Below are 21,990 nucleotides of genomic sequence, written 5' to 3'. Positions count from 1 at the left end.
CGCACAGCAACTGCCAGTTTCCTTGTCGCAGTTACATTTAGGCAGAGATGGCCTTAGCTGGCTAGACCAGTTATTCCAACTGGAACAGAAAGTAGACTGATCAGATTTATAGGTGGAGTATTTTGTATTTATTTAAATAGATAGTAATCCCCTCCTTTGATGTGAAAAATGGAGAAAGTTGTTGCACTAGAGTATCTTTAAGGATCAGAAGTTGATACAGTTTCAGATATCCTAGTTAGGTGTTATGTTTCTGATTTTTAAGATGGAGACAAACTGCTTGCTGATAAAACACACCCTTGAATCTAGTTATATATACTCGATTATAGGTCTTAACCTATGTAAGTAGAATACAGATTAGCAGGGGCATTCCCATGATCCCATTAAAAAAATTTTTTTCCCCAATACTGGAGATTGAACCAGGGGTGCTCTACCACTAAGCTATACCCCCAGTTCTTTTTATTTTGAGATAGGATCTCATGAAGTTGCCCAGCTTGGCCTCAAATCTGTGATTACAGGCATGTGCCACCATACCTGGTACCATAGAATTATTTTTGTGGCATATTTTGGAGAAAGCAAAAAAGTGAAACTGGTCAGGTGTGGTGCAGGTCTATAATCCCAGTAATTCTGGAGGCTAAGGAGAATTTCAAGTTTGATTCTAGCCTCAGCAATTTAGTAAGACTCTTTCTCAAAAAATAAAAGAGACTCAGGATGTAGCTGAGCAGTAAAGCACCCCTGGAATCAGTCCTCAGTACTAAAACAAAACAAGTAAAGTTCTGTTTGTCACTCCTTAAATGACTTAGGCCTAGAAAGACACCCAGTAAACATCCTGATGAGTTGGACAGGGTTATGGTATAGGTGGGACTTCCAGTTTTTTACTTTTTTTTTTTTTTTCCGGGGGTGGGTACTGGGGATTGAACTCAGGGGCACTCAACCATTGAGCCACTTCCCCTGCCCTATTTTTGTATTTTATTTACAGACAGGGTCTCACTGAGTTGCTTCAGGCCTTGCTGCTGCTGAGGCTGGCTTTGAACTCAGGATCCTCCTGCCTCAGCCTCTCGAGTCACTGGGGTTACAGACATGTGCCACCTTACCTGGCTACATTTTTACTTGTTAAGGTGAGCAAGCATATTATACTTTATACATATGTGCACATACACATGCACCAACAAACCCACAAAGAAAAGCAGAAGTCCTGAATTAGGCACCAAGTATAGCCCTGGCCAAGAGAACACAGGACAGGCAGGAAAGAAACCAAAGAAGGTGATTGATTTACAGAGTGTCTGGAGAGGGAAGGAAGGTCAGCCTCCCAGGCATCTTTTAGGTTTAGCTGTGGGGTGGGTCCTTGTGAGAGCCCAGCTAATGGTGGAGAAGGACTAAGCAGCCCATTACACAGAGGGGCCCTCCACCGTGGTTGACTCTGGTTCTTCTTCTACTTCTGCATTAAAGCAACAGCCTGAGTCTTCCTCATAGACCAGCTTGGTGTGGTTGCTGAACCCAGCAGCTGGAAGACCACAGAAGTCAAAATAGTATTTTTCTCCATTTTTAATGTTTTTCTACTTTCTTCTAATAAGTTGTTTGTTGAAAGTGCTGGAAATTGAACCCAGGTCTTCTCTCCTGCTAAGCAGTAGCTCTGCCACTGATTTGCAGTCCTAGACCCAATTTTTTTTGTTTGTTTGTCTATATTTTTCTTCATGGAGCATGAGAATTTGGGAAACAAAAGTTCAAAGAACTAATAAATATTGTCTACAATTCTACCACATACCAATACACAAAATAGGGCTGGGGATATAGCTCAGTTGGTAGAGTACTTGCCTTATATGTACAAGACCCTGGGTTCAGGTCTCCAGCACCACACACACACACACACACACACACTAAAAATCACTACATAAAATACTGTAGTTTTTTTTCTTCCTGTCTTTTATTTATTTATTTATTCTTTTGTTTTATAAAATTTAATCACATTGTATTGTTCCAGGAAAATCTGGTATAAAAGGACTGGCTCTAATGCCAGGCATGGTGGGGCACACGTGTAATTCCAGCAGTTTGGGAGGCTAAGGCAGGAGGATTGCAAGTTCAAAGCCAGCGTCAGTAAAAGTGAGGTGCTAAGCAAACTCAGTGAGACCCTGTCCCTAAACAAAATACAAAATATGGCTGGGGATGTGGCTCAGGGGTCGAGTGTCCCTGAGTTCAATTCCCAGTACCAAAAAAATAAAAATTAAAATTAAAAAAACTGGCTCTAAGGATACTGTGATGCAGTTATACTGAAGAAAGAGGCATACAGATCCAGGGTTACACAGAAGTACAATTTATTTAGGATTTAATGATATAAGTGTGGTTAAATACAGCAGCAAGACCAATGAATTTGAGACTTGGGTTACATGGAGGGACTTATATAGTGGTCAGTATCAAAGTGATTTCAAAAGCTGGAAATAAAGCTCAGTTGGTAGGGTGCCTCTCAAGCACAAGGACCTGGATTCAATCTCAGCACCATAAAAGTGATTTCATTCAAGCTGGAAGATACCAGGTTTATCTCAAGCTAACATCAAGAATGTCAGGCACATTCTAGCAGCACCAGGGGGTCCAATTGATCCTAAAGTCCATATTTCTTTTTTTTTTTTTTGAGGGGGGTGGTGGTGGTGCTAGGGATTGAACCCAGGCTTCATGCATCAAGACAGGCACTCTACCAACTAAGCTATATCCCCAGCCCTAAAGCCCACATCTAATTCTACTGGTTTTGTTTGTTTATAGAGTGAAAACAGACCTGGGTTACTCAGGAGTAGTTACACATGGTGTTTACAACTCAAGGTAGTCATAGTCAGGTTAAGCTGAATTCTTAGATGTTTAAATGGTTTTCTATATCGTTTTCATATAACCTTTTATTGTGAGCATCTCCCTCGTTGATATTTTCTCTATGACATAATTTGTAATTGATGCAAAGTATTTTTTTAAATAAATATGAAAAACTTTATACAAACTTTAGCCATTTGTTTTATCTAGTTTTTGTTATTATGGCCATCAATCACTAAGATTAAATCTCTATTTTTTGTGTGTGAAGGGGAATTGAACCTAGGGACACTTTACCTCTGAGCTATGTCCCCAACTGGTTTTATTTTTTATCTTGAGACAGGGTCTTGCTAAGGTGCTTAAGTACTCGCTAAATTGCTGAGACTGGCCTCAAACTTGCAGTCCTTCTGTCTCAGCCTCCCAAACCACTGGGATTATAGACATGTGCCACCACACCTCACTTTTTTTTTTTTTTTTTTTTTTGTGGTGCTGAGAATCAAACCCAGGGCCTCCACTGTGCTGGGGAAGCACTCTACCACTGAGCTACACTCGCATTCAGCATAGGATAAAATCCTAGAATTTGAATGAATAAGTCAAAAGCTGTGTGCAAGTGCCAGGGATGTAAGCTCCATGGTAGAGTGCTTGCCCAGCACTGCAAAAATAAAAAATAAAATTGATCTTCATCTCTGAGTGTCATGTCCTATATCTGGTGCCTGTAGTCTCAGCTACTGGGGGGCTGGGGTGGCTGATGTGGGAGAACTGCTTAAGTCCAGGAGCTGGAGGCCAGTCTGGGCAACACAATGAGATCCTCTCAAAATTAAACAACAACAACAACAAAAAAACAATAATAAAAACCCTGTATACTTGCACAGTTGTAGGTTTTTAAAATCATACTGCTAAATTCCCTTCTAGAATCTTTTGGGTTTTTTTGGTACCCAGGATTGACCACTGAACCACATCTTTAGTCACCCTTCCCCTTTTAAAAATTTTTTAAGCTGTGGATGGACATAGTATCTTTATTTTATTTTTTTTTTAATATTTATTTTTTAGTTCTTGGCGGACACAACATCTTTGTTGGTATGTGGTGCTGAGGATCGAACCTGGGCCGCACGCATGCCAGGCATGGCGCGCTACCGCTTGAGCCACATCCCAGCCCCAAGTATCTTTATTTTTTTATGTGGTGCTGAGAATTGAATTTAGGGCCTCACATGCTACCGCTGAACCACAAACCCAGCCCATCTCCAGCTGTTTTTATTTTTTATTTTGAGATAGAGTTGCTAAGTTGCTTAGGGCATCGCTAAATTGCTGAGGCTGGCTTTTACTAGCAGTTCTCCTGTCTCAGCCTCCCCAGCCACTGGAATTACAGGTGTATACCATCATACCTGGCAGTAGAATCTTTCTTTAGAACATTTACCTGGAGCATATGGGAGTGGGTATTGTAGTTGGAAAAGAAACCCAACAAATCCCCCAAATTTCAACTGAGACTTTTTTTCCTATTAAATTTTTGCAACATGGATTATTTCTGACCCCAGATGTATGGGGGTTTTCTCACATACACTAAGCAATCAATCAATTCTGCAGTGGTGGACATCAGCTAGTTGTCCTCAATTCAGTTCTGACACTACCTAGAGTTACCCTCAGATGCTGTAGGTTGAGGGTTCATGCCTCAAGACTTCCCCCTGCCAATTGCAAACCCCAGATTGTTTTACCTGTACTTCTGACCCATCAGCTCTACACTGGGGTTCCCACAATCCCTTTCTCATGTCAAATCCAGTTGTTGGAGTGGCTTGCACAACTTAGGGAAAGAAATTTACCAGTTTATTATAAGGGATATTACAAAAATTGCAGATGAAAAGGAGCATAAGGCATGGTGTTGGAGGTGGGGAGTGGAGTTTCTGGGCTCTGGGCTGACATTCATGGGTTTGCCTGTCTAGATGCTCTTAAGCCTGTTCTTTCAGGTTTTCATAGACTTCATTGCAGAGGCATGATTGAAGCATGGACAACCTTGTAGAAATGTGACTGTACACAGAGGGTGTGATCTAATGCTCATAGGCTGGGTGGCAAAACCCAACAAGGCCTGTCAGTTCAGTAATCTGCTTGGCCTCTCTGTGCAACATGCTTCCCTTCAGGGCAGGGGCAGGATCCCTCTGGAATGAAACAGGTTTTATGACCTACTATTCAAGTGGGCTAGCAAATTTCTTTATGGAAACTGGACACAGTAGCTCAACCCAGCAACTCTGGAGGATGAGGCAGAAGAATGGCAGTTTGAGGACCACCAGGTCAGATTAGGGAAATCCAGTCTCAAAAAAACGAAAGGGCTGCAGATGTAGCTCAGTGGTAGATCACATCTGGGTTTGTAACAGTGGTCAACTTCACCTTTGGAACAGCCGTCACTGTTCTGTGACTTACTTTAAAAGGAACATATTTTTCTGTTCCTCTTCACCCTTTCCCTAACCTGGGGGGCAGAGAACAAAAGTACCTTTCCCCAGGGGCGGGGGATGTGACACTTGCCTGGCATGTGTGCTGCCCGGGTTCGATCCTCAGCACCACATACAAACAAAGATGTTGTGTCTGCTGATAACTAAAAAATAAATATTAAAAAATTCTCTCTCTCTCAAAAAAAAAAAAAAAAAAGTACCTTTCCCCATCCTAGGCACTTATCTGTCCTTGAGCCACACCCACCACTGGAAGAAGGGGTCACCAGAAGATCTAAGGCATGACTAACTCCCAAATTAACAAATCATTTCCTTTCCTTTCCTCCTTCCTTTAGGCACCAGAGATTGAACCCAGGGCTGCTTCACCACAGAGCCACATCCCCAGCCTTTTTTATACTTTATTTTGAGATAGGGTCTTGCCAAGTTCCTTATGATCACTCTAAATTGCTAAAACTGGCTTTGAACTTAAAATCCTCTTGCCTCAGCCTCCTGAGCCTCTGTGATTATAGGCATTACTATGCCCAGCTTAGCAAGTGAATTTCAACATACCATCAAGGCGCACCTGGGATCCCCATCAGGGCATACTGGGAATGTAGCCTGTGAGGAGCTTCTTTAAAAGCCCTCTGTTCTCCTGATGGGCAGAATCACAGCTCTAGACAAAAGTACCCTGTGCTTCTCCTTTGCTAGCAAAGCAATAAATCTTCTTTTTCCTTTTTCTCAAAACTGTGTCCTCTGGGCTGGGGTTGTGACTCAGTGGTAGAGTGCTTGCCTAGCATGTGTGAGGCCCTGGGTTCGATTCTCAGCATCACATGTAAATACATAAAGATCTATTAACAACTAACAAAAATATTAAAACAAAACAAAACAAAAAGAAAGCAAAACTGTGTCTTCCTTATTAAATTGGCATCAGGGACAAGGACTAAGCTTTCAGTAACAGGTTAACCCCTGTACTGCAAGGAAAGAAAACCTTTTTCTTTATGGACAACTCCAATACAGAAAGATTTAGAGTTTCTATGACCTTTTGTTACCGCAGTTTACTGGAGACATTGTCCTTGCTTCCCCAATGCTGAAGTATAACACCAGAGAAGCACAACACAGCAAGTTTAGAGTGAAAAGTAGAAGCTTTATTAAAGAACAGCAGAAAAGACTTCTCCCCGGAGGAAGAAGGGGACCCAACAGGTGGAATCCGTGAAAGCGGGGAGGTCTTCCCTCTTTTATAGCTAAGGTCTTCTTTCAGCTTTCCCATTTCTGTCCGTTCCTGTCCTTCGTTCCGTTATCTTGCAGTGATAGATAGTAGGTAGGGAGACCCAAAAGGTGAGGGGCAGACAGGCTGAGGAGTAATCTGCGCAGGACAGGCCTGGGGCGGCTTCTGATTAGCATCTCCCTGTTTGCTGGGAGCTATTTCATTAACATTTCTTTAGAATGGGCTCTGGGCCTTGGGAACATTAACATTTCAATTTCTCTAAGTGCTGCTCTGCTTTTCCGGGCTCCATTCTCAACATGGCCTTCATTTTCGATTTTACTAGATATTAAACCCGATTTACCTAACTACGCTAACTACCTATCTTTCAATCTGGCTTCATTACTTTGAAGAAAAGACATTCTATTTTCTACAGCCCACCTTAGGAAGAGCAGAGAATTGGACAAAGACCAAAATATATATAATATTCCCGACCATTTGTTTCACTATCTTTTGCGAACAGAATGATATATATATATATATATATATATATATATATTTTTTTTTTTTTTTTTTTTTTGGTCAGTTCAATAGGTGAAACTAATCCCAGTGTGATTTTGCTTGTTTGTTGTTGTTTGTAATGCTGGGACTCAAACTCAGGGCCTCACACATGCTAAGTTGCTGCTCTGCAATATTTTCTTATTAATTTGTAAGAGCTCTTTACATATAGGGGCAGTTTTCCAACTCATAAATAATGTCTTGGTTGGGAATTCAAACCGCTGCCTAAAAGGAGATCTTAAGAGGCTTCTCAGGTGGAAAAGCCGATCTGTGCACATATATGAGAAGCACTACATGTCTCTTCACGGTTGGAGGTCTCGGAGCCATTCGCAAAGAGGAAGGCCTGGGCCCAGGGGACACTACACACCACACCAGAGGCAGACCCGGGACTCCGCCTTGCCTGGCGCCGACTGGCGGCCGCAGTGCGCAGGAGCGGAAGTTCGGCCGCCCTTCCCCCACCCGCTTCCGGGCGCGGCTCACTTCTCCCGCCTCCGCCTCCGCCGAGGCTCGTGGACGTCCCGCCATGGCACTGTCTCGGGGGCTTCCCCGGGAGCTGGCTGAGGCCGTGGCTGGAGGCCGGGTGCTGGTGGTAGGCGCGGGCGGCATCGGCTGCGAGCTCCTTAAGAACCTTGTGCTCACCGGCTTCTCTCACATCGACCTGGTGAGGGCCGGGCGCGCGCTGGCTGAATGGCGGGCTGCGGTGCGGGGGCCGGGGGGCTTGGGGCCCAGAGTTCGGGACCGGATTTGGGGGCGCCGAGAGCGGTCCAAGAAGTCCTGGGTCGTGGCTGCCTGTGTGCAAGGAGCTATTCGACCGGGACGGGGCGCGCCTTCGCACGTCGGGCCTGCTCCGGAGGCGGAGAGGCCGCGGGCCCGGGTCTTCCGGACGCTCCGTCGCGGGGCCGCTGCCCGCCCCCCCTCCTTCGTCCCCCTGCAGCGCCAGTTTGTGGCGTCTCGAAGCGATGGAAGTGGCCTCGTACCTTTTCACTTTGAAACTGTTTCCCAATTGCAGTGGAGCGAAAGGAGAAGATTGAGTCTCGTGGATGTTGTGACTCTAATTTGCAGGTTTCCCCTAACTCAGAAATTACGACCCAGAGGACAGCTTTCACAGCAGCCCCACGTCCCGAGCGCTCGTCCCGAGCGGTTTATACTAATTCATTTACTCTTTACCACCACCTCATGCATGTGCACTGTTTTCATCTCATTTTATTTTTAACAGATGAGGGAAGTGAGATGCAATGGGATTTAGTAACTTACCCTGGGTCACGAAGCAAAGTGGCAGGACTCCTTTGGGGCTCGCGCTCCTCCGCTGAGTACAGCATCGGTACACTCGCTTATTTCATACAAGATGTGTTTAGGGTTTTAACTTTTGCGTTGGTGTACAATGACAGAAAGCTACTGTAATTGTCAGTCAGGTTATTTGTCTCTTAGATTGGAGATAACACCTGGAACTTGGATGTGAGTTTAAGTACACTTAAGGTGTACCGGCAAGGTGAAGAGGGAAAAAAGGAGAGGAGACAGACTATTCTAATAAAAGAGTGAAAGGTAGCAGACTGAACTAAGGACTGATGAGAAGGAAAGAATATACACGTTTTTCTTTGCTTAGTTTTTCATCCAGTTCTGTACCACAAATTCACATATACTGATAAATACTGGTACTTTCTTAAAATAAGCATTTTGCAATAGGTAAGATAGTGAATTTCCCAGTAATTCTGGAGGCTGAGGCAGGAGGATCACAAGGTCTAGGGGAGTCATTCTCATCAGTTTTTTTTTAGACCCTGTCTCAAAAAGAGGGGTTGGGGCCTGGTGATGTAGCTCAGTGGTAAATTATTATCCTTGGGTTTATGTTTTTTGTTGTTGTTTTGTAGGGGGCGGGGGGGGGATTGTAACTACTGAGCCATATCCCCAGCCTTTTTAAAAAAAATTTTATTAGAAACACAGCCTTCCTAAGTTGCTCAGTGCCTCACTAAGTTGGTGAGGCTGGCTTTGAACTTGCAGTCCTCCTGCCTCAGTCTCTTGAGCCATTGGGATTACAGGCATGCTTCCACAGTGCCCTGCTGTCCATGGGTTCAAATCCCCAGCACCCCTCCCACCAAAGAGTGATGTGGAAACCTGAAAAATAAAAGGTTGTATTTTTTAACATTTTTATTTGGTTTAATTTTTGTAGCAAACTTAGAAGTACAAATAAATCCTTAGGTGGTTATATGTTTTGACAGTGTTCACAAATTATGACTAAAACTGTTAGGATTTTTCACAATTGTTTTAGAATATGAGGACTGGGGATGTAGCTCAATAGTAGATCGATTTACTAATATGCCTGAGGCCCTGAGTTCAATACCAAGAAGAAGAAAAAAAGCTAGAACATAAAATGTTTTTTTGTGTGGTTTTTCTTTGTTTTTTTTTTAATATTTAGTTATAGGTAGACACAATATCTTTATTTTATTTTTATGTGGTGCTGAGGATTGAACCCAGTGCCTCAGGCATGGTAGGCCAGCGCTCTACCTCTGAGCCACAATGCCAGCCCTGTGTGGTTTTTTCTTTTGAGGTAGATTCTCCTGTTGACCAGACTGGCCTCCACCTGAGATCCTCCTGCTACAGCTTCCCCAGTAATTGTGATTGTCGTTATAACCCACCTGCCCAGCTACACTTAGAACATTTGGTTACTGTTTATTAAATTTATTGAACTGAAATGAAATTATTGCAGCCATTTTTTCCTTGTATTTACTTTTTTGAGGGAGTGCTACTGGGGATTGAATACAGGCACTTTACCACTGAATTACAGCCCCAACTACCATCACCACGACCCCCCCCCCTTTTTTTTTTTTTGGTACTGTGGATTGAACTTGGGCCCTGAACCACCATCACCAGCTCTATTTTGTATTTTATGTAGAGACAGGGTCCCACTAAGTTGCTTAGTGTCTCACTGTTGCTGAGGCTGGCTTTGAACTCTCAATCCTCATTGCCTCAGCCTTCAGAGCCTCTAAGATTACAGGCATGCACCACCTCCAACCCCATTTTATTTTATTTTTCAAATTTTTGAGGTAGGGTCTTGCTAAATTGCCTAGGCTGGCCTGGTACTTGTGGTCTTCCTGCCTCAGCCTCTTGGAATAGCTGGGATTACAGGTGTGGGCCATGGCATCAGGCTCCTTATTTATTCTTTTTTGTTTGTTTGCAGTACAGGAGTTCTAACTCAGGTCCTCCTACATAGTGTTGAGAGCTCTGCCACTGAGCTACAACCCAGGGCCTTCTTATAGTTCTCATATATATTTTTAGGCAGCAATTAGATGAGACTTAAAACATGACACTTTTTTAACCATATGTAGAAAAGTTCTTTTATAGTCCTCAGTAATAATTGTAAGTGAAATTTGGTATATAAATGTAGGCTTGAATTAAAGAAGGCAGCAAGAATTTAGTAAATCTGGTAGTCACATATTATTTAATAAAAAGAACAGGGCACAGTAAAATGTATATTGGATTTGAAAGAAATTAGATTGAGATTTAGAATTTATATGTATGTATATAAGTTTATATCTTCACCAATCTACACACACACTTTTTTTTTCTTTCATTGTTCACATCCCCAGCCCTTTCTATTTTTCATTTTGAGACAGGGTCTTAACTAAATTGCCTGGGCTGGCCTTGAACTTGTGATTATCCTGCCTGAGTCTCACAAGTAGCTGGGATTAGACATGTACCACCATGCCAAGCTAAATTTTATATTTTCAATAAATCATATATATTTTTATGCCTTCAAAGAAATTTTCTGAAGTACTTATAAGGATGATTAAATAAACAAAAGGCATTCTTTTCATTGCAGGGGTGGAGGTACCTGGGATTGACATGAGGGCCATTTAACCACTGAGCCACATCCCCAAACCTTTTTCTGTTTGAATTTTAAGATTCTGCCTCAGCCTTCCGACTCAGTGGGATTACAGGTGTATGCCACTGTTCCTGACAGTTTAGCAGTTTTTGGTATAATTGGTCTGCAAAGCATTTTCTCTGCTAATGTAGCAAATATTAAAGAAGTTCTAGGTTATAAATGCTTAAGATAGTGATATTGCTCAAACATACCACAATATTTGTAATTTATCTGGGGTTTATGCATTTGTAGATTGATCTGGACACTATTGATGTCAGTAACCTCAACAGGCAGTTTTTGTTTCAAAAGAAACATGTTGGAAGATCAAAGGCACAGGTAACTATTTCTCATACTGTTTCTATAATCCTTTGATGAATCTTTTATTTATGATACCCATTAAGTCCCAAGTTTTCAGTTCTACAAATATTTTAATGAAATTGACACGAGAGCATTAGAATAGGTTGGAAATCATAATCTAGAGCTTATTATACAACTTATGATTTTTGTCAGTGACATTAATATTAACGAATATTATTATTTTCACCTATTTTCTTAAAGGAATATGTTTTTTCTGTAAGTATTTATTGTAAGGTTACCATAGTGGTATATTTTGCCCAAGTTAAGTTTTTTAGGTGTTCTGTTGATGGGACAGTGAACCATAATGGCTTAATTTTTGCCTTTTTAAAAAAAATTTTTAATATTTATTTTTTAGTTTTCAGTGGACACAACATCTTTGTATGTGGTGCTGAGGATCGAACCCAGGCCTCATGCATGCCAGGCAAGCGCGCTACCGCTTGAGCCACATCCCCAGCCCTAATTTTTGCCTTTTTATTTATCTATTTATTTATTTTTTAAAAAATATTTTTTAGTTATAGTTGGACATGATATCTTTTATTTATTTTTATGTGGTGCTGAGGATAAAACCTAGGGCCTGGCACATGCTAGGTGAGCAGTCTTCTGCTGAGCCACAATCCTAGCCCCTAAAGCTATCTCTTTAAGCTGAGTGTGGAGAATAAAAAGATGGAAGTGAAGGGAGGACCAGCCTTCTGTTTTAGGTCTACAAAGGAAATAGAAGTGCTCTGCTTAATTCTGTAATTGGGGTGATTTGTTGTGTCTTCTTCATATTTAAATTTCTGATTTCCATAGCCTTGTTTTTCCTATACCCCCTAGAGGTTGGCTCTTCTTTGTAGCAAGAGAAGCTACAATCTTGAGTGTTGTTCATGATTTCTATGCTTAAAGCATCTTTTCTTTCTGTCAGTCCTTTTGTCCAATTCCCAGTCACATCCCCAGCCTTTTTTTCCTTTTCCTTTTTTTTTTTTTTTTAATATTATAGGGTCTTGCTTAGGGCCTTGCTAAATTGTTGAGGCTGGTTTTGAACTCCAGATCCTCCTTCCTCAGCCTCCTGAACCACTGGGACTACAGGCATGTGCCACTACACCTTACTCAAAACAACCATTTGTGTATCATTGTAGTTTGTATTTATACTTGTCTAGATGGTTGTTTAAGGTTTCTTTTGATTGACACTTGGCTTTTGCAGTACACATAATTGTTTGTTTCATTTTTTTTTTTGCAGTATTGAGAATTAAACCCAGGACTTTGCACATGCTAGGCAAGCTCTCTACCACTGAGCTACATCCCTAGCTCTGTATATAATTCCTTCCTTTCTTCCTTCCTCCCTCCCTCCTCTCTTCCTTCCTTCCTTCCTTCCAGAACCTAAGGTATTATGTGTACTTACTTACCTAAGCACTTTATCACTAATTTACACCCTATCCTCACATTTTATGTTTTTCCTGAGGCTTACCGTACATACAGAAGTGGATGTGCTATGGTATAGGAGAAGGTTGTCCTGTTTTATAAATATGATGGAGTTTAATTTTAATGAAATTTTATCACATTTTTGTATTTTGTTAGTGTTTAACATAAGTAAGACTACTGTGTAAGTAGGTGAGTTACCAGAATTGTGTCTGCCAGAAGTACATTTCAAATATATATTTAAAAAAATGTTATAGTAATTTACTGTTGTTTGTTTTCCAGGTTGCCAAAGAAAGTGTACTGCAGTTTTACCCGAAAGCTAATATTGTAGCTTACCATGACAGCATCATGAAGTATGCTCTAATTACTATATTGTGAAGTTGTATTTGCTGTGAATTTTTAACTAAGCTTAAGCATGTTATTTTTATTAGCCAGATATGTGTGCCCAGATCATTATGCTTTTTTAAAAAGATTTTCTAGGATAATAAAAATCTGGTAGTTTGTGCCCATGTAAGTTAAGTGGTATTCTTTTTACCAGTTTATGTATGTTTACATGATCTAGATAAGTAATAAGATTTAAATATTGTTAATAAATAAGTTACTTGGACACTTACGAAAGATCTTATATATGTATTTTTGTTGGCTTGTTTCATAGTAGGAAATGATCCCAGAAGTGCTTTACACTGACCTACATCCCCAGTCCTTTTTTTTTTTTTTTTTATCTTGAGATAGGGTTTCCCCAAGTTGGTGAGGCTGGCTTTAAACTGATGATCTTCCAACCTCAGCCTCCCACGTTGCTGGGATTGTAGGCGTGTGACATTGCACTCAAAGTAAGATGTTTAAAATTCCTTGTAGATAATAATTCAGACATGTTTAAGTATATTTCATTCTGATTGATTTTAGCAGTTGCTTTTTTAGTTTAAAAGTTTTCCGTCCAAAATAATCTGTTTATCAATACTCTAATGTGGTAATTTAACACTGGGAATTATAGTGGGTCAGTAATTTTGATAATATATAAATATATAAATGATATATGAAATAAATATTTAATGTGGGAGGCATGGAATAAAGAAACTCTGGGTACAAATTACCTTTTTTTCTTCTTCATGTGGTGCTAAGATTGAACCTAGGGCTTTGGGCATGCTAGGCAAGTGTTCTACCACTGAGTCACATCCCCATCCCCTAAGTTATCCTTTATCTACAGTTGCTGTCTAGCTCAAAAGTAAATGGTATGAAAAATACTCCTTGTTTGTGGGCAGTTGGTTGGGTGCTTGCCTTGCATGCACAAGGCCCTGGGTGCAGTCCTCAGCAACACACACACACACACACACAAATAGTCTTTGTTTGAGATACTAGAATTAGAGTCAGCCTTAGGCTTTCTCATAAGGGCATTTGTATTTTCAACTTATTTTTTCCCTCTAGATGTTTGGTCTACAGACCTGCCTATAGCCCCATAACCCTCTTATCCTGTGTTGTTTTCCCAGTGTGCTAAAATCAGAGACCCTAGGGGCCTGAGTCCTGCCTGATTCGGACCATGTGGAGTGAAGCCATAGGCCAAGCAGATCCTGGGAATGTGTTCTTTATATGTTCCCAGGCACTTGGCTGCCCTGAGAAGGCCTGGTGGGACTAGTGAGGTCATGCCATCTTTCTGTTAGTTTGAGATACTATTCTTATGCCCGAGCTGGCTGGCCAAAAAGCATAGGAATTTGAGGGAAATAATTTTTTTAAATTTATTTATGTTTGGAAAAAGTCAGACTTTATATAGTATATGTTATTTTTTTTAATATATATATATTTTTAGTTATAGTTGGACACAATACCTTTATTTTACTTATTTTTATATGGTGCTGAGGATCGAACCCAGTGCCTCACACGTGCTAGGCAAGTGCTCTACGGCTGAACCTCAGCCCAAGCCCCTTTTATATGGTATATATTCTTAACATCAGTTATATTTTGCTGTTGTTACTTTATTACACTTTTATGAATTTTGTATTATACTATGAAAATTGTATTTAGGCTGGTTTTGTTGATCTTTTTGTTTTGCTTTGTAGCCCAGACTATAATGTGGAATTTTTTCGACAGTTTATATTGGTCATGAATGCATTAGATAACAGAGGTAAGATCATTTTACTATTTTGACATCCCTGTATTTTCCTTTCCCCATATTAAAGCTTTTAAGAAATTTAGTATTAAAATTTTTTTGTGAGTTAGAACTTTAGAGAACTAAAAGGAAGAAAGACCAGGTTTAAAGTTTGCCAGTTGGGCTCCCAGTGATTCAGGAGGTTGAGGCAGGAGACTTGCAAGTTCAAGGCCAGCCTCAGCAATTTAGTGAGAACCTCACCAATTTAGTGAGACCCTGAGTCAAAATTAAAAGGGCTAGGAATGTAGCTCGGTCTTAAAGCACCCCTGGGTTTAGTTCCCTGTACCAAAACACCAAAACAAAAAAAGCATGCCACTTGCAATTTTTTCTAGAAATGATTTTTTCTCCAGGCAGGAATTCAGGAATTATATATACTTTACTAATCAACCACAAGGTGTAAATAAAGAGGTGTATGTGGATGAGTTTGTTTCCTTGGTGGCACACTGTAAATACAGTGTGACTTTGTTTGTGTTGGGGACCTAAGAAAAATGACTCTCCAAGTCTCATTAAAGACCAGTTAAAACACTATAAGGGGGACTGAACAGCATTTTTAAAGCTTCTCAGATAATTCTAAAGTGCCATCAAGGATAAAAGTTCATTGTTTGGGGAATGAGATGATAGGGTGCTAAAGTTAAAAGCCACAGCTCCTCTCCTTTGTGCTGGGGATTAAACCCAGGGGTGTTTTACCACCGAGCTAAATCTCCAGCCTTTTTTATTTTTTATCTTGAGACAGGGTTTCACTAAATTGTAGGGCCTCATGAAATTGCAGAGGCTGGCCTTGAACTTGATGTCTTGCTTTATCCTCCTGAGTTGCTGGGATTACAGGTGTATACCACTGTGCCTGGCCTTTGATTATTTTTAGTGTATCCAGTGCTATATAAGACACTAGACTGGATTGAAGGTGGTGCTGGGAATTAAATCCTTGGCCTCAAACATTCTAGGCAAGTGCTCTACCTCTGAGCTGTATCCCCACCTTCTTTGTTTTCTAATTTTGAGATGGTGTCTGCTACATTGCCCAGAGTGAGCATGAATTTAAGATCCTCTTGCCTCAGCTTCCTGAGTAGCTGGGATTATAGGTGTGTATCACCACACCTGGCTCCCCTAGATTGTATTATAATTTTGGGAGGGGGAGGTTTGTGGGGATTTGACCCAGGGACACTTAACCACTAGGCCCCATTTCCAGTCCTTTTTATTTTGAAACAGGGTCTTGCTATTGCGTAGGGTCTCACTAAATTGCTGAGATTGGCTTTGAACTTGGAATTTGAACTCGAGACTCGGTCATGGGGACTATAGGTGTGCAACACTGCGCCTGAAGAAATGTACACATTTTAATATCATATTCAAGCCTTTTGCAACACAGGATGGTATTTCATATAACCCAATTTTGTATAACCAGTCATAGTTTGTGTGTTTGGAATGTGGGGGGAAATATTTGAAGAATATTACTTGCCTCTAATTACTTCCACATGTAAAAGTATTTGTCAAATAAATTTTGTAATAATTTTAGGCCAGAAATACCAAAAGAAAATCATTGAAAGCCTGAATGACTCTTTTAACCTGATTCATCTTTTCTCTCCTAACCTTAAACTGCCTTAATTGTTCTTTATTTACTTATATGTATTACCTTATAATTACAGTAGAATAGTACAGCAGTAGAAGAGAAAGGTAGCCCTTTGATTTTTTTTTTTTTTTTTTTTGGTAGTTGTAGGTGGACAGGTTGTCTTTATTTTATTTATTTTTGCATGATGCTGAGGATCAAACCCAGTGCCTCACATATGCTAGGCAAGCGCTCTGCCACTGAGCTATAGCTCCAGCCCCTTGGTGTTTTTTTTTGCAGTGCTGGGCATCGAATGAACACAGGACCTTCAGCAGGCTAAAACTCCCAGCCCTAGCACTTTGGAATTTGAGAATATAAAAATTGTTTCTAAGTATGCTTTTCCTGGAGTAAATTTTTTTATTTTATTATGTTTTTTAAAGTACTGGGGATTGAATTCAAGGATGCATTTTTATCACTGAGCTATATCCCCAGTCCTCTGATTTGAGATAGGGTCTCACTAACTTTCTGAGGCTGGCCTCCAATTTGTGATCCTCTTGCCTTAGCCTCCTCAGTTGCTGGAGTATAGGCACATGTTACCATACCTGGCTTGTAGTAAATTTATGACGTTGCTAATGAGTCTTAGAATGTTTATAATTCCTCTAGCCATAGCCATTAGAAAATTGTACATAAAATAAAAATGAGAAATGGTATGGATAAATTTCATTGTAGTTATTAATAACCAATTTGTGTTTTCAAAACACTTTTGCTGGGGCTGGGGTTGTGGCTTGGTGGTAGAGTGTTCCCCTAGTATGCACAAGGCACTGGGTTTGATCCTCAGTACCACATAAACGCAAAAAAAACTCTTTTGATAACTACTATTTTTCTTCTAGCTGCACGAAACCATGTTAATAGGATGTGTTTGGCAGCTGACGTTCCTCTTATTGAGAGTGGGACTGCTGGTTATCTTGGACAAGTAACTACTATCAAAAAGGTAAAGAAGAGTTTTGTGTTTTACTTTCCAAATATTTATTTGAGACCTTAGGGAGGGAAGAAATAAACTTTGGATCCTGGTTTGGTGGTACACACCTATAATCCTAGCTTTGGGTGACTGAGGCAGGAGGAAGGAATGCAGGTTCAGAGCCAACCTCAGCAACTTAGACCCTGTCTCAAAATATAAAAGTCTGGGGATGTAGTTCAGTGATAGAGCACCTCTGGGTTCAATCTCCAATACTAAAAAAAAAAAAAAAAAAGGAGAAAGTAAATAATAAACTTTGGATTTATATACTGTAAGCAGGTTAATATCCAAGACAAAAGGATTTTCATGCCATATAAAACTTCAGATGATGCTTGAAGCTATGGGTTAATTCTCCCAAAATTCTATATAAGATACTCCAAAAGACAATAGGTGGAAAGATCTTTTGGATCTGTGCTACTTTGTTTGAATAAACTTATGCATTGAAATTCTTAGACTTGCAAGCATAATAAATTTATGGGAAACAATTCTTAGTGCTGAGACTACACCTTGTTCTGTAGTTGATAAATGGTAAACCACCCTTCTAGAAGTTACCTTTTGTGCTGGAGGTATGGCCTAATGGTAGAGCTTATTATCAGTCCCCATCACTAAGTACATTTTGTCTTAAGGAATGTCTTGAGGGTTACTTTTTGTCTTAAGGAATTTGGATGTGGAGATCTGAAGAGAACTGTTTTGGGTGTATTTGTAAAATATCTCAGACACTTGAAGTATGCTAAAGCAAATACCTATGTGCTTATAACCTATTTTTATAAAATCCCCATATTGGGATCGATTTGCTGTTCAGATCTTTTTTTCTTCTAGCTATTTTAAAGAGTTAAACATAAATACATTTTGAGAATTGCTTGGGAAGTTTTGAAACTATGAAAAGGAAGTGCCAGGCTCAGTGGTGCTATGCCTGTAATCCTAGCCGTTTTGGGAGGCTGAGGCAGTAGGATTGCAAATTTAAAGCTAGCCTTGGCAACATATGCGAGACTGTTTCAGAAAAAAAATAAAGAATTGAGGGTATAACTCACTGGTAAAGTGCCCCTGGGTTCACTATTTACACTGTATTTAAAATTTTCGGATTTTTAGCTGGGCACAGTGGTACAGTCTTATATTACCACAACTGGGGAACTGAGGCAGGAAGATCACAAGTTCATTGCCAACCTTGGTAACTTGGTGTGATCCTGTCTCATGATAAAATAAAAAGTGTTGGAGATAATTGGTCTTGGATAGAGTGTCCCTTGGTTTAATCTCTAGTACCAAACACACATGTGCACATGCACACACCCACACCAAAAAGGGAAGAAGAAAGATTTTCAGATTTTATCGGATTTGTTTTGTGGATGGGGGCAGTTTATCTGTGTAAGTATTTAATTTATTTCAACTATTAGATAGTGCCATTGGAAACACACTCATTATCATTCTACAAAGATGATTGTACCTGTTAAGTGTGTATTAAATTTAGTTGAATAAATGGAGGTTTTCAGTGTCTGTTCATATATCAAGGTAGTAGTTCTATTTTTTTTCATGGTAATACACAGCATAACTGCTTGTGGCTATGCCTCTAAAGAAAGAATGTTGCAGGGTCAAGGGCACAAGAAATAGTGTTGTGGGGGGAAACCCTGAATTTGCTATAATTTTATATTAAAACAGTATTTTCTGGATTATTCTTTAGTATAAATTAGAAAGACATTATTTACCTCATTTCAGTGCTCCTGAGACACCAGTGTGCATTATATCATATAGGACTGAGGTTTAGAATTGCCAATGAAAAAACAAGCGAAATTTGGTAATACCTAGGATTTTTTCCGTGTTTCTAGGTAGCTCTTAAATACTTTTAGTTTACATAATTTTTATGAGATTTTAAAGGTATGGCTGTGAATAATGCTTAATAAATTTTCACCTTTGGGCTGTTGTCAAGGAAAGCCATTTGTCTTTCTGGTACCTTTTTTTTTTTTTTCCTGTTTCGTACAATCAACGCAAACTTCTCTTATTTGACATTGAGGTAGAATAATTTTTATTGGTTTGATGTAGGTAAGCTTCATTGGCCCAGGAGTCAGAGGAGTCCTGGCTTATTCTTAGCTGTTACTGTGGTTGATTTAATTAGCTTTTGTATTAAGAGATTATTTATCTGTAAAATAATGATTTTGGAGTTGATAAATATTGAAGTATTATTAAATATTAAATTATTATTTTAAAATTTTCTAGATAGCATAAACAGGAATGTAGGTGAAGGAATGAAGTGTTTATATTACTTTACAATGTTGAAAAACCACCATTGAAATAAATATTTTTTTCATGTCCTGATTTTGTAGGGTGTGACCGAGTGTTATGAATGTCATCCTAAGCCAACCCAGAGAACTTTTCCTGGCTGTACAATTCGTAACACACCTTCAGAACCTATTCATTGCATCGTTTGGGCAAAGTATTTGTTCAAGTAAGCGAATATGTATTTCTGGACATACTTTTTAGTACTAATGATGGGAAATGAGATCACTTTTATTTAAATAGCTTACAAAGATTGTACTTATGGTTAAATACAGTGACGGGACACTTAAGTAGCTTTCCTATGGTATTTTTTGGGTTAAATTAAATTCAGACAGCATTCATTGCATGTCAAAGACAATTTAAGAAGCTTAGTCTGATATTGGAGACAGGCACATAACTAAATAAATACAAATAAGTATATTTGGAAATATGAAAACATACTTATAAATAACCCATTGGTTTAAAAAAAATACAATGGAGTTAAAACTTTACAGGGCTTGGGCTATATCTTAGGGGTAGAGGGCTTGCCTACCATGCATAAGGCGCTGGATTCCATCACTAGGACCACAAAACAACTTTGTGATGATAGTGGAAAATACTACCTTGAAACTCAGTAGGGATCATGGAACATGGTAGTTGAAAGAAAAGTTATAAGCTTACATATGTGAAGAAAGGTTGAACAATTAATGATCTAAGGATCCAATTTAAGTGAGAACATGAACCACAGAATAAACTAAAATAATAACAAAATGAAGGATATAGTTGAAATAAGAGCATAAAAATCCTAGGAGGTTTTATTATCAAATAGGAAAGAGCAGAATTTTAGCACAGATTAGATTGATATTAAGAAAAGAGGGGGCTGGGGTTGTGGCTCAGCAGTAGAGTTCGGCTAGCACGTGCAAGGTGCTGGGTTTGATCCTCAGTACCATGTAAAAAATAAATAAAGATATTGTGTCCACTACAACTAAAATAAATAAATAAATATTAAACTAAAAAATTTAAAGTGGATGATAAAAGGAGAAGAAAATGTTAATACATTGACGATTTTAATGGTCTAGATGATGTTTTTAATATTTTATTTTTTAGTTGTAGTTGGACACAATATCTTTATTTTTTTATGTGGTGCTAAGGATTGAACCCTTGGTCTCGTGAGTGCTAAGCGAGCACTCTACCGTGAGCCACATCCCCTGCCCCTAGATAAGCTGATTTTTAAAACCTTACAAAACTGACTTACAAAGAAAATATAAGCTGGGCTTGGTGTTTCATGCCTGTAATCCCAGCAGTTTAGGAGGCTGAGGCAGAAGGATCGAGAATTCACAGTCAGCCTCAGCAAAAGCGAGGTGCTAAACAACTCATTGAAACCATGTCTCTAAATAAAATACCAAACAGGTCTGGGGATGTGACTCAGTGGTCTAGTGCCCCCAAGTTCAATCTCTGGTACCAAAAAGAAAATAGTGAATACAGCATACCTTGGACAAATTTAGTAGCATATTCTGAATAGTGCATCAAACCTATGTTACTTTACAGTATATGAATTCCAGTGTATTTTCAAGGAATATCTCAATTTTGGGTAAATAGGCCTAAAGAAATTTTTTAAAAAGGAATACTAAGTTCATATTAAGGAGCTCTCACGTCTTTGTTGTTGTTGGGGAATGGGTGGCAGACACTCTTTATCATTGAGCTATACCCCCAGCTCAGAACCATCATGTCTCTGATACCAAACCAGTCAGAGCCATTATGGTATAAGAAAAAGAAAATTATAAGATGGTCTCACTCATATAAATGCAAAAATCTGCCAAGGCCATACCATCCTGAAGTCATGGGATCTGATCTGATTTTGGGAGATTAGTGGGGTTGGGCCTGGTTAGTACTTTGATGGGAGTTGCAAAATGTTTTACAAAAATTAGCATTTGACAATAGGATTATAAAACAAAGTATACCATGACAAAGTGCACTTATTTAGGAATGCAAACATGGGTTAACACTAGATAGTCCATAAATGTTATTCACTTGTTTAAAAAAGTGAAGAGAAACTATCATTTTCATAGATAAAGAAAGAACATTTGATAAAATTTATTAAACACCTTCTCAGGAAAAAAATTCTTAGTAAAATGGGAGACCAGAACTACTTCACCCTGATAAAGAGTATCTTGTAGAAACCTGCAGCAAACATTGTCTGCATTTTTATTTTTATTTTTTACAGTGTTGGGGATGGAACCCAGATCTTGTATATGCTAGGCAAACTTTCTACTTCTGAGCTGCATCCCAGCCCATCTTTTTAAATTTTTTATTAAGGGATTGGGGTTATGGGTCAGCGGTAGAGTGCTCACCTAGCACGGGTGAGGCCCTGGGTTCGATCCTCAGCACCACGTAAAAAGATAAATAAATTAACTAAAGATATTGTATCCAACTACAACTAAAAGATAAATTAAAAGGTACAATATATATGCATTTGGAAAAGT

General features: G+C 39.4%; 1 protein-coding gene across 4 annotated transcripts in view; it reads left to right on the top strand.

The window, feature by feature from the left end:
* Nucleotides 1–945: 945 nt before the first annotated feature.
* The window catches only part of Uba2 (ubiquitin like modifier activating enzyme 2), a 52,392-nt gene continuing 31,347 nt past the window's right edge, over nt 946–21,990 (top strand). Inside the window, exons 1-6 of one of the 4 annotated variants that reach the window (XM_040278877.2) lie at nt 946–1,115; nt 11,069–11,152; nt 12,851–12,921; nt 14,620–14,684; nt 17,136–17,236; nt 19,576–19,697. In XM_040278877.2, coding sequence (XP_040134811.2) covers nt 12,917–12,921; nt 14,620–14,684; nt 17,136–17,236; nt 19,576–19,697 — 293 coding nt within the window. In that variant the 5' untranslated portion in view covers nt 946–1,115; nt 11,069–11,152; nt 12,851–12,916. Of the gene's footprint in view, nt 1,116–7,410; nt 7,622–11,068; nt 11,153–12,850; nt 12,922–13,311; nt 13,399–14,619; nt 14,685–17,135; nt 17,237–19,575; nt 19,698–21,990 lie in introns of those variants that run through there. The other 3 variants (XR_005731142.2, XM_005330618.4, XM_040278876.2) reach the window with 3 other exon arrangements.

Source organism: Ictidomys tridecemlineatus, chromosome 15, assembly GCF_052094955.1.
Source record: "Ictidomys tridecemlineatus isolate mIctTri1 chromosome 15, mIctTri1.hap1, whole genome shotgun sequence".
In the NCBI taxonomy this organism is placed as follows: Eukaryota; Metazoa; Chordata; class Mammalia; order Rodentia; family Sciuridae; genus Ictidomys; species Ictidomys tridecemlineatus.
Note: the sequence above shows the minus strand (reverse complement) of the source record. Positions and strands in the feature narration are given on the sequence as shown.